This window comes from Arvicola amphibius, chromosome 4, assembly GCF_903992535.2.
Source record: "Arvicola amphibius chromosome 4, mArvAmp1.2, whole genome shotgun sequence".
Taxonomy (NCBI): Eukaryota; Metazoa; Chordata; class Mammalia; order Rodentia; family Cricetidae; genus Arvicola; species Arvicola amphibius.
Window position 1 is genome coordinate 138,727,243 of NC_052050.1, and position 21,294 is coordinate 138,748,536.

Sequence of the window (21,294 nt, forward strand, 5' to 3'; positions counted from 1 at the left end):
GGCATTTTAAACCCATGGTAAATGGCTACACATAAGATACCTGATGTGTTTATAGGTATGAAGGATTTGCATAGAACAGTACATAAAGTAGACCATGCGACTATATATAGTACAACCCTAGGAATGCACAAACACAGCATTCTGCCTGTGGGACTAGTGTCCTGCTTCAGTAGGTGACAGGGATTTCAACCCCTGGGCCTGCTGCTTCTGGGATTACAAGCCTGTGCCGTTCTGACTTTGCAGCTTTTTCCCCGTTCTTATTTTTTTAAATGAAATTAAATGTATTTCTGTTTTATGTTTACTGGCAAATCCAAGGTCTTGTTGATACTAGACAGGTGTGCTTCTGACTTAACATCCCGGCACCCTCCCCTTCCTTCTTTGGTGAGACTTGGCCAGAGAGGAGGCTCTAAGCTTTACCTAAGGGTAGAGTGAACCTTTGCTACCCTGAGATGGCTAAGGCACCCCAGGAGTCCTCAGAGTTCCTGTGTGCCTCTCCTGCCCTGAAAGCCACTGTGACCAAACACACACATTTTCCTGACAAAGTGAGAGCCCCTTAGAGTATTAAGTTCATCTGTGCAGCACTGGCTCATTGGTCATCCGGAGACAGACGCTCAGAGCCTTGGTCTAAAGTCCTCCAGTTTCCCTTTGACATTTAATTGCCTTGAACCAGGTTAGGTGCCCCTGTTTCACAAACGAACCCCGCTTGTCGTCGATTGCCCAGGAGTGAGTCTAGCACTCAAGAATGGGGGAGGGGTTGCTGAGGTCGGCATTTGCAGAGTCGTAAGCATCTGCATGTCACTGGGAAGTTGACAGTGTGACAGTCTGCGCCACTGAAACCCAGGCCTTTGTTACAACTCTTACACTTGTGAAGTTTTTGTAGAAAAGAGTGCACCCAAGTCAGGACTGTGGGTACGTGGGTACCTCAGGCGGCCTTGGGAATGCAGCACGGGCCCTGGATGGATGCTCAGGGGAAGTGGAGTCAGGTGCCCCAAAGGCACTTGAGTGGCTGTTCAATGAACTAGACTGAAGATATCTGGGCACAGCTGGAGGGCATGGAGCTTTTAAGGATGCTTTCTACTCTTAAAGAGCCCTGTGCATTTTAAACATGAGATGGTAAACAGTGGTGTGATATAAAGAGTGTGAACACGGCTCTAAGGAAATTGATAGCAACAACTCCCTGTAAAAAGAGCCGAACAAGACAACCGAGACACAAAAGAATGAAGAAAGAGTGCATCCCAAAGCAGCGCTCCCGAGTTTTGGTCGGCATGGGCCCCGTCGTCTGATGGTCCAGCTGTTTTCTTTTATGATAAATAAACTTTGGGAATGGAGAGATGTGCACAGATGATGCTCACAGATGTTCATTGATCCTCCAGATGCCCCAAGTTTGCTTCCAGGCACCCACGTCAGGTGGCTCACAACTGCCCGTAACTACAGCTTCAGGGAATACAGGCAGCCACACATAACACAGAAATAAAAGTGAATCTTTAAAGAAGGAAGAATAGAATTCCTACGGCCTGGACCACCTTGATCACATCTCCGGGTTGTCTCCCGGCTCCTTTCTCATGCCAGTCACCGGGCACCTATTGCGTGCATCTCAAACGCTTATATTTTGTAGCCTGGCTAGGTGTGCCCCGCCCCCACTCCTGAAGGATTTTATGTGTGAAGTACTTCATTAGTCTTGCCTCCATCACCCTTTCTCACCCCCCTCCTGTTTTCATGTCTTTGGTTCAGTCCTGTTACTCAAGTGGCTGGCCTTAACAGCGACCTTCCTGTGCAGCCTCATACACCATTGCACAGCTTGAAATGGGTCCCTTGTCACCACCACAGGTAACATTCGAGAATCACCTCGTGTATGCTGCCGATGCTCTTGTCCAGGTCTGCACCAGTTTGAGTCACCACCGCTCCAGTCTGAAGCCCCCAGCTCTTTTGGGCACTTTTGGATGCCATACCATGTCTTCCTAATAGCCTGCTGCCAGGAAGTTAATTGGCGTCTTTTCTCCAGTCTGTTTTGTTTTCTGAAGTACATTGCCCTCAACGCTGTGCTGTGGTCTCCAGGGTGCACTCATTTTAGCGGAAATCAGCAAGCCGTTTGGGCTGAAAAAGTAAAATCAGAGAGTCCACCTGCCATTTGGTTCACAACAGTTACGGGATAGGTACCTAAGATGTTGACCAACGTGTGATAATCCCGGACCACACCGACATGTCTTCAGTTCTGTGGTCTTCATTATTCACACTGACTTCAGTCGACTTCTTTTCATCTTACCCAGAGACTCTCTAGTTCTTGTGGCCTAGACTGCCTTGTTCAACTCTCAAGTCAAAACCCTCCACAAAATTAAGGGGGCAGGGGGTATTATTAGTCTAGAATGCCTGGCCTGTGAGGGCTAGAGAGCTTAGCCACATGGGTGCTGGGGATCAGACTCCGGTTCTCTGGCTTCCAGGGTTAGCCCTTTCCTGACTCAGCCATCCTCCAGCCCTTAAAAGCAGATTTCTGTTTTCAGGTTTATTTACTTCCCTGAGTGTGTGCTCCTGGAAGGGGGTGCATAGTGTCCTGTCACCCCTCGCCTTCCCTTTGAGGCAGGGTCTCTCTCTGAGCCTGAGCAAGCCCCACCATCTCTTTCCTATCTCTGGTCTTCACAGGAACTCTGACAGCGGATTATCTACCTGTAGGAGAGACTCTTTCGTTTGTCTTTCTGTTACCAGGTGTTAGATTCGTAAGCTCATGACACAGTTTCCTTGCATCTTAGATTCAGAAGCAAACTGGCAAAGAAAATCATGTACTTATGGACTCACCACACACGGAAAGACCCCGCTGCCTGTCGGAGGCAGTGTTGGAGGGAAGGACAAAGCAGAGGCGGGACACACACTAATTTGGCTGTGAGTGGAGCTGTCAGGACCAGTGTTTGGAGCTTTGTCAGGCAGCTTTTGTCCTGGCCGTAGCTTGGACTTGATTAGCCTTTCCCTCCTTCTGGTAGGAGGTAGCTGGGGTAGCTTAATTCTTTGGGGGTCTGTTGAATGATCTGATAGTGTGGAGGAGAGTTCTAGTTTTCTGTCTAGGATGTCTCCCTCCCCTGCCCCACGGGGCCACCACCCCCCCCCCCCCCCCCCACACACACACACACACACACACAGACAGGTGAACTGTGTCATCTGGTACAAGTCACTAAACTTTCCCCAAATGGAAATTAAAACTGGATATAAAGGTGATTGTGTGCAGTGTATAAAATGTTTGTTCCTACTTATGAGTTCCATTAACTTTTGTTTTTTTGAGACAGGGTTTCTGTGTGTATCTTTGGAACCTGTCTTGGAACTCGCTCTGTAGACCAGGCTGACCTAGAACTCACTGCCTTACTCTGCCTGTGCCTCCTGAGTGCTGGAATTAAAGGAATGCGCCACCACCTTCCAGCTCCATGAACAAAATTTTAAGGTTGAAAGTCAGTCATTAAGCATACCATTTAATGACCTTTCTTTAAAATTGATTAGTGTTTTCCTGACTTTTAATTAAGAGTAGAGGGGGCTGGAGAGATGGCTCAGAGGTTAAGAGCACTGCCTGCTCTTCCAAAGGTCCTGAGTTCTATTCCCAGTCAACCACATGGTGGCTCACAACCATCTATAATGGGGTCTTGTGCCCTCTTCTGGCCTGCAGGCATACACACAGACAGAACGTTGTACACATAATAAATAAATAAATATTTTTTAAAAAAAGAGTAGATAGCTCGTTGTTGTAGAAAGTCAGTAAGCGATGCAGTTTGAGCCGGGTGTAGTGGCACAGGCAGATGGATCTCCGTGAACTACAGAGAAACCCTGTCTCGAAAAACCGGGGAGAGGGAGAGAGGGATAGAGAGATTATTTAACCTAGGCAATAAACATTTAGATACTTTTAAGTTCTTCATCTGCCTAGCAGAATTAACCTCCTTGTTTGCAGCGACTGAAAAGAAGCGATGCTGTCAGGGTCCAGGGTCTTTTCTGGAGATAGTAAAGGAGCTGAGACACCGTCCCACTAAACGATCACCTCGCCATGTCTGTCTTCAGAGGCTGGGGCAGGGAGGAGTGGGCATACATGTTCTTGTGTGTGCTTGGAACCTTTTGACGCTGACGATTGCACATTCATTTGACACGCCATTCCCTTGATTTGGCCTCAGTTTGCTCTGGGATACATGTCTCCATGTCCTGCATCCGGGAGTGTGGGAAGGAGGCAGAACCCTGGGAAGGGTGGGGTAATGCAGTTCCTTGAACAGACTAGACTGGCTTGTTTGGCTCTTGTTATTTGCTCGTTATTTGAGGCAGGGTCTTATGCCACCCAGGTCCATCATCCTGCTGCTACCTTCCAAGTGCTGAGATTATAGCTGTGACCCACCATTCTGCTTCTCACTGCAGCGTGTGTGTGGTGTGGGTGGGTGGGTGGGTGTGTGTGTGTGTGTGTGCACACACACATACAAGTATATACAGTGTGTATGAGTTTGAGTGTACATGTGGAATTGGGTCCCAGCTTCCACCTTGTTTTTGAGGCAAGGTCTCTCGTTTCTGCTGGTTCCCCAGGTCTCGAGGCTAGCTGGTCCCCAAGCTTCTTGTGCGGTCTTCATGTCTCCTGGCATCATGCCTCTTGGAATTATAAAGCCTGCTACTGCATTTAACTCTTGGGGTTCTAGGGATTCAAACTCAGGTCATCAGGCTTGCACAAGAAGCACTTTTATGGACCCAGCCGTCTTGCTGGACCCCAACTGCATTGTCAGTTTAAACTTCTGTGAGTCCATGGGAAAACATTACAACTTTTCGTTACTTATCTATAATAGTTTTGTTTACTTTAACCATTTATAATGGCTGTTTTAATATTGCCCCCCTTTTAGCCTTTGGACCTCTTACATTCTGGGGATGAGAAAGGCCCCTTGTCCTCCTAATTCATAAGATAGATATTGTTTTTCATTGTTGTCTGTAAGGGTTGTGATATTTCTTTATTTGCATGAGGCATGCTGGGAACGTTTTCATGTGTCTGTTTGCTCAGAATTATTTACACAGAAGCAGACATGTACCAGTGTTCGTCTCTGTGACTGAGATAAAACCCCACAAGCAAAAGCAACTTGGAAGGAAGGGTTTTACGTGGTTTACTCAACCACCTCAGTGGCCACAGTGAACATGGAGGCAAGACTGAGGCCTTCACTGTGGAGCAGTGCTGCCTACTGGCTTGCTCATCCTGCTTTCATAACCAACTCAGGGTTACATGCCTGGTGGTGACTTTGCCCACAGTGAGCTGGGCCTCTTCACATCAATCATTAATCCTCACAGGCCAGTCTGATGGAGGCATTTTCTCTCTTGAAGTTCCTTCTTCCCAGATGATCCCAGCTTCTCTCAAGTTGAGCTGCACAGATGTCCCCGTGTTGTTCACGTGACATGAGACCGTGGCCTCTCCTTAACCTCCAGGCTTGAGTGCAGTTGTCTAGTGGGCTGGCAGGCCTGAGAATGGACTCGCCAGAGGCACTAGCTGCACAGCTGTAGGCCACCGGATGGAAGGGGAAGGAAAATGTCCCCATGCAGGAAGTAGTGACCTGTCTCTGAAGAGACAGTTTTCTTCCTGCCTGAGCTCCATGGTTCCCTCACCCCTCACAAAGGAAGCAGATTCTTTAAAACTGCTTGCATTGGGTGGCTTCTTCACCCAGACCAGCTGGAACTCACAGGAATGTGGCCATCAGAAGGACAGCCACTAAGAGCAGCAAGTAAAGACCAGGCAGTCTTGGGCATGTGTTCAGCAAACGTCCCCTACAGATCAGTTTCCTTTCGCTCGGGTTTAAACTGCTGCAGTGTTAGGGACACCTAGGGAGGTGGTGGAAGTCGCTGACAGCCAGATGGGGACCCCCGCTCAGGCAGCAGTAGGAAAGAAAGCAGGAGTGATGTCTTCATAGTCGGTGAAGGGCAGTGACGTAGACGGGAAGGCAGGGGGGTACCGTAGCTGGGGGTCTGCGTTTTTGATGCTCCGGCTTCAGACGTGCGGGAGTGACTAGGCTAGACACTGCATGAGGCCTCCGTTTCTCCAGAATGAAAGGAGCTGATGCTAGTGCCTCCAAGTAGCACTGAACATAGAATGGACCCAATCACCTGCTACTGGCATTATGTCATCTCTGTTTTATTGTGACTAGGAGGTGGCAACTGGAAATGAGAAGTGGAGGAGCTTTTTAGAGTGAACAGACAAAGGAGTGCATTGTGGGGCAAAAGATGTGGCTGTGTGGCGAGCATTTGCTGTACAAGCATGAGGTCGTCCTCCTGAGCTCAGATTCCAGCTCTCATTAATAGCTGGTGGGCCTGTAGGCCCAGCAACACACAGGGTGTGCCTGTCTCAGGCAAGCAGTCAGTCGAGCATTGTATTGTGCAGCATTTCCAAATAGAACCTTCCGGGGGCGAAATTAATACCAATCAAAGGGTCTCTGACCTTAGTTCTTTTAAAGGTTCTCCGGGGACCGGAAGCTTGGACTTCTCTTTCTCTTCTCCACCTTTTTAGCTTGGATGGAGAAGTGATGGTTAGGGAAGGGGTCAGTGCTCTCCGGACTCTTTCTGCCCCTTCAACAGGCTTCGCTCTGTAGTCCTGTCATATTAGCAGCAGAAAGACATCATCCCGGGATGTTTTAAGAGACTTTTGGCCTGGAAAGATGGCTTGTAGGTGGAGGTTGTGACCCAAGCACCAGCTGTCTCCGGTCGTTCAGGAAACCATAAATCCCTTCTTGGAAGTGGGTAGAGGGACTGCTTAGATGCTCCGTGAGGTTCACCCTAAGCACCCTGCATGTGGTCAGCTCAGCACTCTGCTGGGTGGGCTGCGTTTGTGCAGATGCCTGCAGGTGGATTGTTCCCGAGTGCCACGTGGATGTGTGAGAACTCAATGCCAGGATAAAAATGTGGGCACACTTGGAAATCTCGGCTTTATCAGGCAGATGAAGATTGAAGCCTGAGTCCACCATGCCTTCTTCCCTCTTCCTCCCACTTAGTGCTCTGTCTCGTGGGCACAATAAACCAGCCGGCCTGAGAAGTCTACCCCGTCAAGACAGTTCCCCTGTCCAACATCGCGCTACTTTATGGTTGCATCAAAAAATAAATGATCAGAGAATCATTTCACCTCTTAAAAAATCATTTATACTTAGGGGTTAGAGAGATGGCTCGGTGGTTAGTAGCACTGGGCTGCTCTTCTGGAGGACCAGGGTTCAGTTCCCAGCACCCACATGGCAGCTCACAACCGTCCGTGACTCCAGTCCCAGGGCTACTGATACCTTCACACCAGCGCACATAAAATAAATGTAAATGAATTATTTAACATCATCATTTACACTTAAAGAATGGGGTGAGGTGGGATTTCTCCCCCTCTTTAAAGTGTTTCTAGAGCCACTGAAAACCTCACGTTTGCTGATGGAAATATGCATGGTTGTCTAAGAAGGGAGCCCGGGCCCTAGTGGGCGTGGCCTGCGTTCTTTCTGCCTCCTCTGGCTGACACTCCTGCTTCTCTGCAGGTGGATGGGGCTCCTTCCTCCCCAGTCATCCTGTTACAGTGTGACTGGGGACCACAGACTGACTGCAGTGAAGTGTGGCCCTCTCCTGGCTTCTACCAGTTGATACCGGGTTGGCATGGCAGGCCGGATAAGCATGAACTAGGTGTGAGTGTGCTAGGGCGTGAGACTCTCTTGACTTTTATAAAAGATACAGTGCCTTAAAATAGCCTGGTAGCTAAAATAACAACAACAACAACAATAATAGCTTGCCATTCCTGAGAGCGGTTGTTTAAAATTTAAGGTCCCTGTTTTTTTGGCAGCAGCGAGTTTCCACTAGCCAGGCTCCCACAAGAACGATTCTAATGGAAAGCAGGTGGTCCCTTCATGGCCGGAAATGCGGGATCTGCAGGACTTTCAGCCCTCTGAGGGATTCCCCGAGCCTTGGGCCACACCCCAGGCCTTGAAGTAGATGCATGGACTTGGCAAATTTTTGTTTATTGTTTCCCTGGCTGATAGTACTAATCAGTTGTACGCTTAGCGTTTAGTGCTCAGTCTGTCTCTGTCACCCAGGTTTTAACTGTCCTTCTGTAAGATGGTGTGGGGAAGGAGGAAAGGAAGGAGGGAGGTCAGCCGTGGTGCATTTAGCCGGTGTTAGGATCCTATATATCTGCAGATCAGCAGGAACTACCTCTGTTAGCCAACCATCCTGCTGTCGTAGGGGAAGCTCTGCACATGCAGAACCTTGCCTCTTTCCCGTGCCTGTCTTGTGCGTACTTAATGGTTGCTCCGCGGAGCAGAGTCGTACCCGTGACACCCAGCACAGTGTTTTGCTCTCCTCCGTGCCCTTCCCTTATTGGCGGTCCTGGCTAGATCCGGTGCTTCTAGGGCTGGGGAGGATGGAGGGTGACAGGCTCCTGGGAGGTGACTCTTGACCTCAGGTCACGCGCCCCCTAGATTTCATCCAGTGCCGTAGTTACTAATGGCTTTTTACAGTCACCCCTTCCTGCCTCCTCAGCTGTCTGGGGAAGCATCCTCCGTATACTTGATTTCAGATGTTGACAGGTGAGAAAAGCAAACATTGAGATTGCTGCTTTCTAGAGTCCATTGAGTAGCAATGTTGCCTGTACCAAGCTCGCTGGTGAGCCTGCCTCTACTTTTAACAGATTGCTTCCCGGTGCACTGGGCAGCTGGGCAAGTGACCTTCCGTCTGGCAACTGTGGTTTGACCCAAATTGATTCTGAGCTCTACAGCGAACTGTTAGACCAAGCAGTCAGAGCAAACAGCTGCTGTAGACCTTCCTCTTACATCTCTCGGGAGCCTAACTTTAACTGAGACGTCTGAGATTCTTCTCTTGTCTGAGTTTGTAATGCCCTGAGTGTCCTGTGGTCCCAGTATTTGGCCCTGCACTTCTGAGAACAGTATGGAAGGTGCTTTATCGTGGCCTGTTTGCCCGTGGCAATACTGATAGCCTGTTAGGGTCCTGCCAGTAACCCGTTGTTCTCTGAAAGGCACCCAGAAGATTCTCATGGGATGTCTCCTGCTCGCTCTCTCTTCCTTCCATCCCTCAGGGGACCACACTCTCTTTCAGCAGGAAATTCCCACTGTTGTTGGGCCCCGGCTACAGTTGGAGAAACAGCCTCACTGGGCAGGGAGCACTCGCAAGCCTTATTTTGTTCCAAACTTCCGGTTCCTTTGCTTAGAGTTTGAGGAACCAAAGCCAAGGGGTCATTACCAGAACGAGAGTAACTGGACCCCTGCCGTCGATCTGGGCTCGGGGTTGCTGGTGGTTGTGTTTTCTGATGTGGAAGCCCAGTTTGGGACGCACTAACTCTTCCCTATTCTTTTCTTGCAGATGAGCTCACAGTGCCTGCACTTTACCCCAGTAGCCCTGAAGTGTGGGCCCCGTACCCTCTGTACCCAGCGGAGTTAGCGCCTGCTCTGCCTCCTCCTGCTGCTTTCACCTATCCCGCCTCACTGCATGCCCAGGTAATTTATACCCATCGGCCACCCCTTCACTCACTCCACCACCAGTCCTCTCCGACCTGGTCCCCCAGAGCACACCACGTGACTAACACCTATCCAGCTAACAGATCCACCTTCAGTAAGTGAATGATCCCCTCCGGGACTTAAGAGGACCGTCTGTCAGCCATGATCCCACCCCACTGCCTGATGTCTCCCCCAAAGGACACCTCTCTCTCCTTAATGATCTCACCCTCATCTCACACGCGAAGACCGGGGCAGGCTTCCTTCCCCCCTTGGCTCCCAGACAGCAAAAAGGGCATCACAGGAGCATAAGGGTGTGTGTGTGCGCGTGTGCCTGCGTGTGTGTGTGCGTTGTGAAAGGGAAGCATGCACTCGCATGAGTTTTAATGTGTGTTTGGTATGCGTGTAGGAAAAGATTCCTGCTCTCTTGTCCACAGGGAGGTGAGGGACTGGAGAGAGGCTTCCAAGAGGAAGCCTGGTCCTCCGCATGGGTGCAGGGAAGACAAAAGGTTGCTTACTGCCATGTGAGTGCGTCCTCTCCCCTGGAGGCCACGGGTCCCCGCGGTCTGCCTCTGAGGGTGACGGTGAGAGCTGAGCTTCACCCTCAGAAGTAACCACTCATTTCATTGGCCCGCGGAACGTTAAATACAGATTCTGTTTGTCTTACTACATATGCCATTCAACCTGGCCTCTTAAAAATTACCAGGCTATGGGCTGGCAAGATGGCTCGTTGGGCAAAGGCCCAGCCAGCAGCTTGAGTTGAAACCCCAGGACTCACGTGGTGGAAGAGAGAAGTGACTTCTGCTAGCTAGAGGTCCTTTGCCCTCCACACGCATGTGCAGGCAGACATGCACACTAAATAAATTCGATAAATCTTAAATTGTCAGGCTCGTCAGGTAGAGTGTGTGTTCATTTTGCCTGGTATTTGTGTCCGAGACTGGATGAAACCTGTAGGTACAGCGAGTGTACCCAAGCCACCGGGTCAGGATTCCTGCAGGCTGACCTTTCTTCATGTGAGGCACCGGTGCTTTTTGCCTGCACTGTTCTCTGGGGTGTCCCGGCTCCAGGCAGGCAGAGCTCGGAGGGAAGCCCTCGTGTGGTGTCCTGTGCCCTGGGAACAGAAACTGTCCTCTGCAGGGAGAAAGCAGCTTGGGAAGTGAAGAGACGTGCAGAGGCCGTGATGGTCGCCTTGGTACAGGAAACAAATCAAAGTCAAGGACTAGACATGCTTTCTGCCTTTCCACCCTCTGCCCGGCGTTTCTACATCAGTGTTTGTTAGCCTTCATCCTCGGGTAGCAGGCAGGAGCAGCTAGGTTGTGGCTGTCTTTAGCGGAGTCATTAATGTTTTTGTGCTGTGGATAACTTTATTGACAACAAAAACCAACTGCAAACCCCTCTTGTGCGCCCCACACCTCGTGTGCAGGTGTGGCCCCTCTCATGTGGCGCGGGAGCAGAGCAGCAGACAGTCGGGGTCATTAGTGTTTTGTGCCATGAAACCATGCAAGGTTGCACAGAGTCTTTTGAGAATGTGTGGCTTCAGGTAGTCGGCAGCAAAGCCATTCACTGCCGCCCGGAGAATCAAGACTTGACAATGTCCTGAAAGACCTGGGAAGACTGGCTTTGGTCGTGATGTGGCATGAAATCTGGAGTGATCTGTAGGATACAGAGGGTGAAGGTTCTAACAAGGGCCTCAAGGAGATTTAGGAAGCCTACGTCACTGTGAGAAAGGATGGGAAGAGTAGACGGACCGTGGCCGCGTGCCTCACCCACATGGCTCCTCTTAGCTCGGCCCTCAGCCCTAGATCTGGCGGAACTCCGATCTGCTGGTGGTGAAATCCGTGTCTTGAGTCTCACTTCTTTGGACTCATTTAAATGAACAGATTCGTCCATGTTGGAGTGAACTGGTAGAAACTTTGCAGACAGCTGGTCCAGCCCGTCGCACAGCTGAGGAAACGGGCCTGAGGAAATGGGGAGCTGCCCAAGTCACAGTGGCTCCCGGGATCTAGAGCAGGTCTGTCACCTGCTTCCCTTGCTGACTGACACAGCAAGGTGCTGGCTCACCACAGACTTTTCCTCTTAATAGAATTTTGGTGAGGCCTCGCTTCAGTGACTGCTTAGAGTTTCGGAGGCCAAGAAGGCTTCTGAGAATCCTCACTGGAGGGGAACAGAGTTAGGGGCCCCTTCCTAGGTGACTGAGGTTTTGTTTTGGAAACTTGAGTGTTTTGGAGCGTCTTCTAATTTTGCTTTTTTTATTTTTTACAATGTTGTGCTTTGTTTTGAGACATGGATTTTTTTTTTTCTTCTAGTGTTTCTCTCCAGAGGCAAAGCCCAACACACCTGTCTTTTGTCCACTTCTCCAGCAAATTAGATTTGTCTCTGGGAATGTGTTTGTCACATATCAACCTACTGCAGACCAGCAGAGGGAGCTCCCATGTTGAATTTGTTAGCAGAACCCCTCCCCTCCCTTATTTTGCAAAAAAAAAAAAAAAGGCCTATTTCTTGATGATATTTGAGAGATTTCAATAAAAATTTTAAACAGAGCAAAAAAAAAATAATCTCAAGTAGACTACAGAGTTTTTTTTTTAATGGCGCTGCGGTTGTGGAGCAAAGTTAATCTCTGGCTGAGATTTGTGAGAAACTGGCCCTTAGAAGCTAGGTTGCGTATTCCACGGGAGCAGACCCCGAAAGAGCACCCTAGAAGACTGCACCCAGCGCCAGGCCCTCATCGATGCCGCTTCCATCTTCTTGAGCTCCAAAACCACCCCGAGCTTCATGCCGAAGATCCTCGTGCCTACAGTTCATCGGCCACCAGAAGTTCTTGCATCAGCACCAACAAGGCTGCCATGTCTAGCTAGTGGACACAAGCTCCTGTAATCCCCAGAACTTGGGAGGCAGAGTCCTAGCCAGCCTGGGCTTTGGTGAGATAGCCTCTCCACTCCTACCTTCTCCAGATTGGATAAAGTAACAGATGAACATAGCGTGTGATGCTTACAGCAGAGTCGGTGTCCCGTTCCCAGCATGAGCATTTTTACGTGACCATTGGTTTGCCCTCCAGGTCTGTGATGTTTGAAATGCCCATCCTGTGCATCACTGGCTAGAAGGGGTGTGTTTCATCTTCCCTTTCTAGAAGGTAAAGGCAGCACACAGACCCTCCCGCTACCACCTGTTCACATCCCTGCCCTTTGGGTCTGACTTCATCTTGCTATGGCAGAAAATGAAACCTGCTGGTCTCACCACAGGGCAGAAGTGGAGCCCCTGTGCCCACCAGAGGCAGCCCCAGAGTTCTCAGGGAAACAGGGCTGAGAATGCCCCGCGTGCTGCTACTTCAGGGGACTCTTCCTCCTGTGCCACCGTGCTCTCCAGCTCATTGCTGCTGCCAGTCGCCACAATGAAGCTTCACCCGCAGACAGGAACAAGCACTTTGAAAATTAGAACAGACTTCCTGGGGCGTGCCCCTTGAGATAGACCTGTGACACGCTGGGAAAATTCAGAACGTGTTCATGGGAAAAGAGCCACAGGCAAACACAGTAGAGATCACAGAGGGACAGATGGACCCAGAGGCAGTGTGGGCATTGCAAGTTTGTACCCATTGTCAGTATAGCTGGACATTTACTCAGCGGGGCATAGCTTTTTTCTTTTTCCATTTTTTATGTGCACGGTGTGTATGTATGTGGGTGCGCACACGTGTGGAGTCTGAGGCCGATGAAGGAACTCATTCTCAATCGTTCTGCATTATTTGGCAGCTGTGCAACCTCAATTTCCAGCATCTCCGAGCTTCAAGAACATGGGTTAAAAAATTCTTAGTTAAGCCGGGCGGCGGTGGCTCACGCCTTTAATCCCAGCACTCGGGAGGCAGAGGCAGGCGGATCTCTGTGAGTTCGAGACCAGCCTGGTCTACAAGAGCTAGTTCCAGGACAGGCTCCAAAGCTACAGAGAACCCCTGTCTCGAAAAACAAACAAACAAAAAAAAATTCTTAGTTATAAAGCATTAGTAATGTCTGGTACATTGTAGTGACTTAGTAAATGTTGGCTGTTTGGATTTTTTGTGTTACTTTTTAGTTTTTTTGCACAGAGGTAGGACAGGAAATGGAACATTCTAGGCGAGCATTTAACCATTGAGTTGTTTCACCCCCTCCCCACTCCAAATTTAGACTCTACTGGGGCCATTTCAAGGAATATTTGAACTTGAACTTTCTGCAGGAAGGAAACCTAGGACCCAGCCCAAGTTGCCCGCAAGGCAGTGGTGGTTGAAACCTCCCCTCTGGCATGATGGGAGGACAGAAGCTGTCTGCAGAGCCCTGGTCACCAAAGCCAGGGGCTGGATGACAGACAGGAGAGACAGGTAGTAGATGTCGGCCCGGTGACAGCTCCTCCCAGCAGTGTGGTCCTCAGCGCCACCTCTTAGACCACTTCTCTCCCATAGCCAAGGCAGGACACACCCGCCTGTCAAAATCCTCTCCTAAGAGGGGGCACCAGGACTCTGAAAATCTAGAGAGCAGCATGGTGCTTGTTGATCCACACAGCCCATGGCTCCCCCTGTCTGCCCCACTTCTGTCAGTTAAGCCGCTGAAGAGTAAAGAGAAAGGCCCCTGAGTTCTGGGACCTTCCCACGCTCCTCACACCGTCTGGCTCTTGACTCCAAGGTCACGTCTGGCACATTGGAAAGCTGGGCTTTAGAGCTGTGATCGGAGCCCAGGGATCCTGTTCCTAGCTAAGACACCCTCTCTTCTTGTGACCCTGTCACTGTCTCACTGTCCCATCCCTTCCCCCCAAAAAACACACCCTAGAAATCCACTTCTTTGTCATTGGTTCCGGGATAAGAGCTCAGGGGGTCTCCTTCAGTGGGCACAGCAGGGCTGTGTTCCTTTGATGCCTTAACGTTAGGTCCCCTAAGCATGTCCTCACCACCCCCATGTGTAAATAAACCCTGGGGTACCTGCATCTGCAGGGTTTTCCTGAGCTCTGATGAAGCCGAGGCCCCAGTCTGGGTGAGCCATGCCTCTACATTCTCTGGATGCACTCACCTCCTCTGGAGCAGTGTAGTGGGGAGGACCAGAGGTCCTACACCCCATTAGGACTCTCAGCAACCCACGCAGGAGAGATGGGGTCGAGCTTGGTTGTTGAGTACTCTCCTCCAATGCAGGAGGCCATGAGTTCGATCTCCAGCAACACATAAACTGGACGTGGTCGCTCTTGCCTCTGACACCCCAGCATTTAGGACGGAGAGGCAGGAAGATCACTAGTTCAAGATACAACTCTCCCGAAAGGCAACAGTAATTTTGTTTGGTTTTTGAAGTAGGGCCTCACTCGGTGTCCTCAAATTTATGATCCTCACGTTTTTTGTGTGTCTGTGAAGTGTGTGTGTGTTTGGATATATGTATGGTGGTGCACGCTCAGAAGTGAGAGGCAACTTCGTGGAATCTATCGGTTCTCTCTTTCCGCCTTTGTGTGAACCCCAGGGTTTGATCTTGGGTTTTCAGTCTTGCAGGGCAAGCACTCTTTGCTAAACCATTCACCAGCCCTACGAAAAGGAATTTTTTTTTAAAAATGATAGTTGCTACTCACTCTGTTAAGGCTGAGGTTTTCTGCAAGTTTATTTCATTCCATTTCCTTCTGTATAAATAGAAGAATGAATACCTGTCTAGTGAAGTTAATTAGAGAGGAAGATCACAAAAATGTGTGGCATACAGGACTTACAAAGGAGACTTGCCACACCTTCCCTTTGTCGCCTGGTGTTGCCAGCAGCACCCGAGTGCTCCAGTGACGGGGAGAAATGTGTAGAACACAGACCAGCAGGGTAGCACCCCAAGAGAGAAACCTGTGCTGAACTTGGTTTTGGGGTACAGAGACAGCAGCAGGAGTAGGCAAGACCTCCGGGAGCTCATAGTGTGGGTGGAGAGGTTCTATGTGGGGCCAAACTGGCAGTCTACTGTGGGTTCTAGATGCTTCCCTAGACACAGGCTTCCAGGTACCATCCATTCTGTGTGTGAATTTGAAGTTTTGGAAACCCAGAGCCAAAAGGAAACTTTGTAATTATCTAACACCAGCTCCAGAAAAGGAGAAAGAAGTGAACTTTTCCCTTTGAAGGAAACCAGTTGTGACGGGGGCAAGAGGAAAATTGACTCCAAATGGATCATGTTTTATTCAGAGTTTGTCCTGCCAGGGGGGATAGCCAGAACCCAGAGACAGGATAAGAAAGTGGGACACCCCAACTTTAAGCTTCATGCATTGTACATGAGTTGTGCCCGCTTCACCGAGCTCAGCTCCCAGGGGCCTCTAATGGCCCTCACCCTCGCTAGCAAACATAGTTAAAAATTAACAGGCTGACAAGATTACATAGGGAGGGCGAGCAGCCACTGTGGACCGAATCTGACGCAGGGTATTACACGCTCGGGTGCCCACGGCCAGAGCAGCGGCTCAGTGAACTTGGAGACATCAGAGCACCTTTCAGTGCCTCTCTGGAAACAAGAGCTGAACTTATGCTCCAAACGGGAAGAGCTGAGGCCCAGGACAGAGTTAGCCCCAAGTGCTTGGTCCCCGGCCTGGCTGTTCTTTGAGGATGTATGTGTTCACGATCCTTGGTTTTGAGGTTCAGACCTCAATGTCTGACACTCTTGTTACCCTGCCTAGGAGCCTTTGAAGAACCAGTCTTCTCCAGCTGGGGCTTTCTGGTATTTCGAGATAGTGTTTGCAGTGGCGTCGAGGCTGACCTCACCCTGGCAGCAATCCTCCTGCCTCAGCATCTCGAGTGCTAGGATTTGTATGTATAAGCTGCCTCTTGGCTACAGCCTAGATGTTCTTCCTTGGTCCTTTTCCAGCTGCTGGGATGAAGAAGTTGATAGACCTACCTGTAGCCAAGTCACACTGTTCTCGGGTCCCAGGCATGGGACTCTGAGCAGTCTGGGCAGCAAGCATCTTTAGCCACAGAGCCACTTACCAGCCCTGAGAGCGACTAGCCCAGGATGTCACTGACATGGTCATCTTCAAATGTACATTAGTTTAAGAGCTAGAAGTTTGGGTGCCACATTGACTGCACCTTGGCCACCTAGATCTGCTTCGTCGCCACTGGCAGGGGCCTATGCTGGCATTTCTCAGCTTCATGGTTATTAATAGCCTTGGGAATGGACCTTGGGAAACCGAGGGAGTGAGTCCCGCATCCCAGCAGAACTTTAAATGCCCTGTTCCCTTGAATCCACCCAAGGACAGTGTTGCTGTCCAACTTGCAGTGCTGCATAACCATTCTAGACTGTTCTAGGCAGGCTTCTGGGGATCTAAGTCAAGGGCAGGGCCTTCCCATCTGAGCATGCACGTGCCAGCAGCCCAGAGGTCATTTTGAAATGCAAGTGAGATGTTTCAGCAGGGGAAGGCACTTGCCACCAGGCCTGATGACCCAGGTTCAGTTCCCAGCTCCCGCCATTTGGTGGAAGGAACAAACCAGCCCTGCCTGGCTGCCCTCCTTCCTCACACACATCTAAAAGACTGTGAGCCCTGGGGCCGAGGGACTGCAGGTCTGGACTTGCCCCTATAGTCAGCAGAGAGAAAAGGCCACCAAAGGATGTCCACTAACCATAGTGTCCCCATGCCCTGGAGGCCTTCCTCGTGAATCTGAAGGGGACAGTGGTAGTGGGACTCGGTCACTAGAGAGAGGAGAGTCAAAGCAAATGATGGTTCTCCCTGCCCTGTTGTACTCGGCCTGTGGGGTGCCAGGGATGGGGCACTGAGTGGGGACTCCATCCTGGAGAGAGGCTGGTCTCTCTGTCCTTTGCGTCATCGCTGGGAACATGAATTCTGCGTAGTGCTGAAGTGTCAGACTTCGGTTCTGTATCTTGCGGGTATTTACTACTCTTTTCTAGCATGGTATTTTATCTTTCCAGGTGATTTGCTTCCCAGGAGTCTGCTACTCCTGTCTAACCTGTCACCCCTTGGGATGGTAGAGCCCAGCAATGTTGCCTTTCTGTGAGAAGTGTCTAAAGCCGCATTCCTGACGAAGGGTGATGGAATCCATACGGTGTGGCCCCAGGGCAGTGCATCGCTCCCTTAACAACTACGTGATTTAGGGAAATTTCCATTTTCCAGATTTCTCGGTCTGTGATAGGCTGAACACTTACCTCTTTCTGGCACAGACTAAGTCAGGGTTAGTGTTAAATATTAGGTTAGATCAAACCCCTAGAACGGTATGCAAGCTCGTGGCGGGAGAGAGATTGTGTGTGTGTGTGTGTACGTGTGTGTGTACATGTACATGCTTCTACTGGGGCAGAAATGGCCGGGATGATCCTTGAGGCCAGCTCTTTTTCCATGCTGTGGACTTAACTGTTCCCGAAGAGCTGACTTTGAGGAAGTCTGGGGAAGCCTCTGGTCCCAGCAGTGGTAATGAGGAGTCAGAAGCATCTTGTCTAGGCTTGGACAGGAGTGACCACAAGCTTCAGCAGAGCAAACAGCCCAAACGGGGGTAAAGGTGAACCTTCTCCTTGCCATCCTCCAGTGTAGTGATTAGCACGAAACAGCTTGTTCTCCTGGGCTAGCTGCCCACACTCCTGGTTGTGCCCCTCGGACTCTCCCTCTCTGAGGTTACTAGAACAGGGAGCTGCTCAGTTTGGCCTGGCAGGCACTGCCCCCTGCTGGCAGGCACTGCCTCGGGGATCTGGAGTGCAGCAGGAACCACATTTTGGAAAGCACACTGTGGAGTCCCACAGGCGATGAGCTTTTTCTCAGTCAGCTACCGTGTGATCTTGGGTGTGTGTTCCCGTGTGTGCCTGTGGGGGTGGGGATGGGGAACGCCAGACCCAGAGGCGGCTAGAGAGGCAGACAGATGGCGAGGAGGCCTCTTTCTTCACAGCCACCCTCACCAGCCCCAGACCCATGCCATCAGCCCTGCAGCTCACTGTTCCCCCCCCCTCCCGCCAGCCCCTCAGTGTCCCCTCAGTGAACACCATCCCATGTCGGCCTCAGGGCCCTACATCCCCACCTCACACCCAGGCCTCACAGCTGCCACTACCGCTCCACACTGACCATCTTAGGTTTAGGTTCCCAGCGTCCCCTGCCTGAGGGCCCTGGTCCCTAGGCCGCCCTTTCCCAGCTGACTTGGGAAGGCAGCTCCAACTTTGCTCTCCGCTTAGTGAGCAAATGGACTCAGATGATCGAGCCGTGAGCCAAGGGTAGGTACTGGTTTCTTTGGTCTCCAGCCCCTCCACCCCTCTGCTCCTGTCTCTAGCCTTCCGACACCACCAACCCCCTCCCCACTCCCACCCCACCCCACCCTAACCAACCCTCCACCCCCCCACCCACCCCACCCCCACCTTCCCACATTTTCTCATGATTTTGTCAGCTCCCTTGGTCCTATAGAAAACACTCAGGCATGAGTCTTTAGTCTGTCTTCAAGGACAAATTTCTGATCCCTCAACCCTTCCTGCCATGAGTGGTGGCAAAGATGCTGGCCTGTCTTTAAGCACCCTTGGGGGCTTTGAGGACTCTCAGGCAATGTGGCTTTACCCCCAAAGTTTTTGGTCCTCTGGCCTGCTGGTCTCTGCTTTCTGGAAATAATATCTGACATGGTCCCCAGAGGACACCTCATACACAAGATGGCCCAAGGTGCACCTTGAGGTAGATGCCGACGCACCAGAAGCTCACAACGTTTCCTTCAGTTCTGTTGGAGCCGCATATGCCCCAGTCAGAGCAGAAGTCTCTACCCTAAGCTGGCCTAGTAGACGGGGTTCCCCAGTTGGCCCTCCTGTCCTACACTGACAGCAAGGGGGTGTGGCTACTATCAAGGAGCCCTTCAGTGGGCAGGAAACCCCAAGGACTGCTTGGGGACCAGCGCAAAAGTGCAAGAACTAACTTCTCCCCGGGACCCGATCCCTTGGCTTCTCAGCCCTTAGAGTCAGGTTAGCAGGATCCAATGGAGCCTGCTTCTACATCCTGAGCTGGACTCTGGGACAGGGCAGTTTTCCCCAAGTCCCCGGAGTCCTGGGGTTGTCTGTAATTCCCTCTGGCCCCATGGCACCTCCCCATCAGCCAAAATGGCTCCTGCTACATCTTGGTGTTTGAGCCTGAGCAATTCTCCTGCCGTGTGTCAAGGTTCTGTCTCACTGCTTCCCAAGTGCCCCTTGTTGCTGTCATTTGCATCTCCTCTGTTTCCAGCATCATCTTCCCTGTTGCGCTCTGTTCTAAGTGGGAGGCTTCCCTCTTAATGAAAGAGGAGCAAGTAGAGTAAGCCCTGCTCTCTGGAAATAGAGGCCGGAAGATCAGGAGTTCAAGGCTAATTTTTTTTTTGAAAATTTTACTCATTTTATGTATTAGTGCTCTACGTGTATACCTCATGCCAGAAGAGGGCATCAGATTCTATTACAGATGGTTGTGAGCCACCATGTGGTTGCTGGGAATTGAACTCAGGACCTTTGGAAGAACAGCCAGTGCTTTTATCTGCTGAACCATCTCTCTAGCCCCTCAAGGCTAATCTTTGTTTCGTGAGTTAGAGGCTGGCCCACAGGTTACAGACAAAACTGGCATTGTTATTGTATGGGTGTTTAAGAATGCAAAGCTCATGCCTTTCTTGTTGTTGACCTTTTGTGTGACATAGGACCCAGAGCGTTCTGACGGGTGGAGAAGGCACCCTCAGCCTGGTGGTGTTAGCTTGTCTTGGGAGAGACACCACGGCTGTTGACCTGGGTTTAGCTCTTTGCACCGGCCCCTAGGGCACTGTGAACACGGCCTGGTCTTCCAGACATCCCAGCACATCAGGAAGCTGACCCTTTTCCTGAGAGAGCAGGCTCTGGAGAAAGTTCAGTTCCCACCAGGCCAGTCTCGGGAGGAGTGAATCATGAAGTGCCCCTCCCTTGGTGTTTTGCTTAAACCATTAGGCCGCTCTCCCCAGCTCGGGTATTTCTAAGGGAGTATGGAAGGGAAGAACCCACAGGGCCATCCTGGGCCTCTTAATGCCTGTTAGCTCTTACAAGGACAGGTAGTTGGCGGGACCCCGATGCCCACTAAAGTGGGTGCTGCCCCATAAGTTCGACTGGTATGCTCATAGGGTTTCTGGAAAGGCTCTCAGGGTGCTGCTGTGGTGTTTCTCAGAAGGTCCTGGGCAGGGATTCCCACCCTGGCCAGTGTGAATGGACCCCTCTCAGTGGTGAGGAGGTCTAAGGACCCACAGTGAGGTGGGTCCCCCGGTTCACTGTTCTTCCTGTCTTTTCAGATGCGCTGGCTCCCTCCCTCCGAGGCTACTTCTCAGGGTTGGAAGTCCCGACAGTTCTGCTGAAGGCTGTGTAAGTACTTGACTGTAGTGGGGAGCAGTGGGCTGGCTTCCCACCGCCCGTCTAGCTTATGCCCTGAACAACACATAAATTGTATTCTTTTAAATATTGCCTGGCCCATTATTTTCAGCCTCTTTCTCACATCTTGACTAACCCATATCTAATAATCTTTGTAACACCATGAGTGGTGTCTTACCGGGGAAGATTCAGCATGTCTGACCTGGTGGCTTGCTCCATCGCATCTGGCTATAGAGGCAGGGCAATTGTCTGAGCCATCTACCTCACTTCCTTCTTCCTGTTCTGTCTACTCCACCCACCTATTTTCTAACCTATTAGGCCAAGCAGTTTTCTTTATTAATTAACCAATGAAATCAACAGATAGAAGACCAGCCTCCATCACTTGACCATTCGGTGCACCTAGCCTGCCCGTGGTCCTCCATCTGGGAGAAACGTGGGCATTGCCCCTGAGTGTGTTCACCTGGGACGGGAAGATGATGAACAGGCCTGGCACTGTTTGAGTCCCCCTTGGGGACCAGGCTCCCGTCCGTCCCGCCCTGTGTATTGTCAGCAGTGTTCATGTCTCTCTAGACCAGGCATCG

The 21,294-nt window shown here is 50.8% G+C and overlaps 1 protein-coding gene across 3 annotated transcripts in view; it reads left to right on the plus strand.

Annotated features, from left to right (window-relative positions):
* Positions 1-21,294, plus strand: part of Rbpms (RNA binding protein, mRNA processing factor) — a 149,343-nt gene that overhangs the window by 118,539 nt on the left and 9,510 nt on the right. For 2 of the 3 annotated variants that reach the window (XR_005284925.2, XM_038324579.2), the window contains exons 6-7: positions 9,316-9,449; positions 20,638-20,707. Coding sequence is in view for 2 of the 3 variants with exons in the window: in XM_038324579.2 (XP_038180507.1) it covers positions 9,316-9,449; positions 20,638-20,700 (197 nt within the window). In the remaining variant the exon portion in view is untranslated. Of the gene's footprint in view, positions 1-9,315; positions 9,450-11,752; positions 11,999-20,637; positions 20,708-21,294 lie in introns of those variants that run through there. The other variant, XM_038324578.1, reaches the window with a different exon arrangement.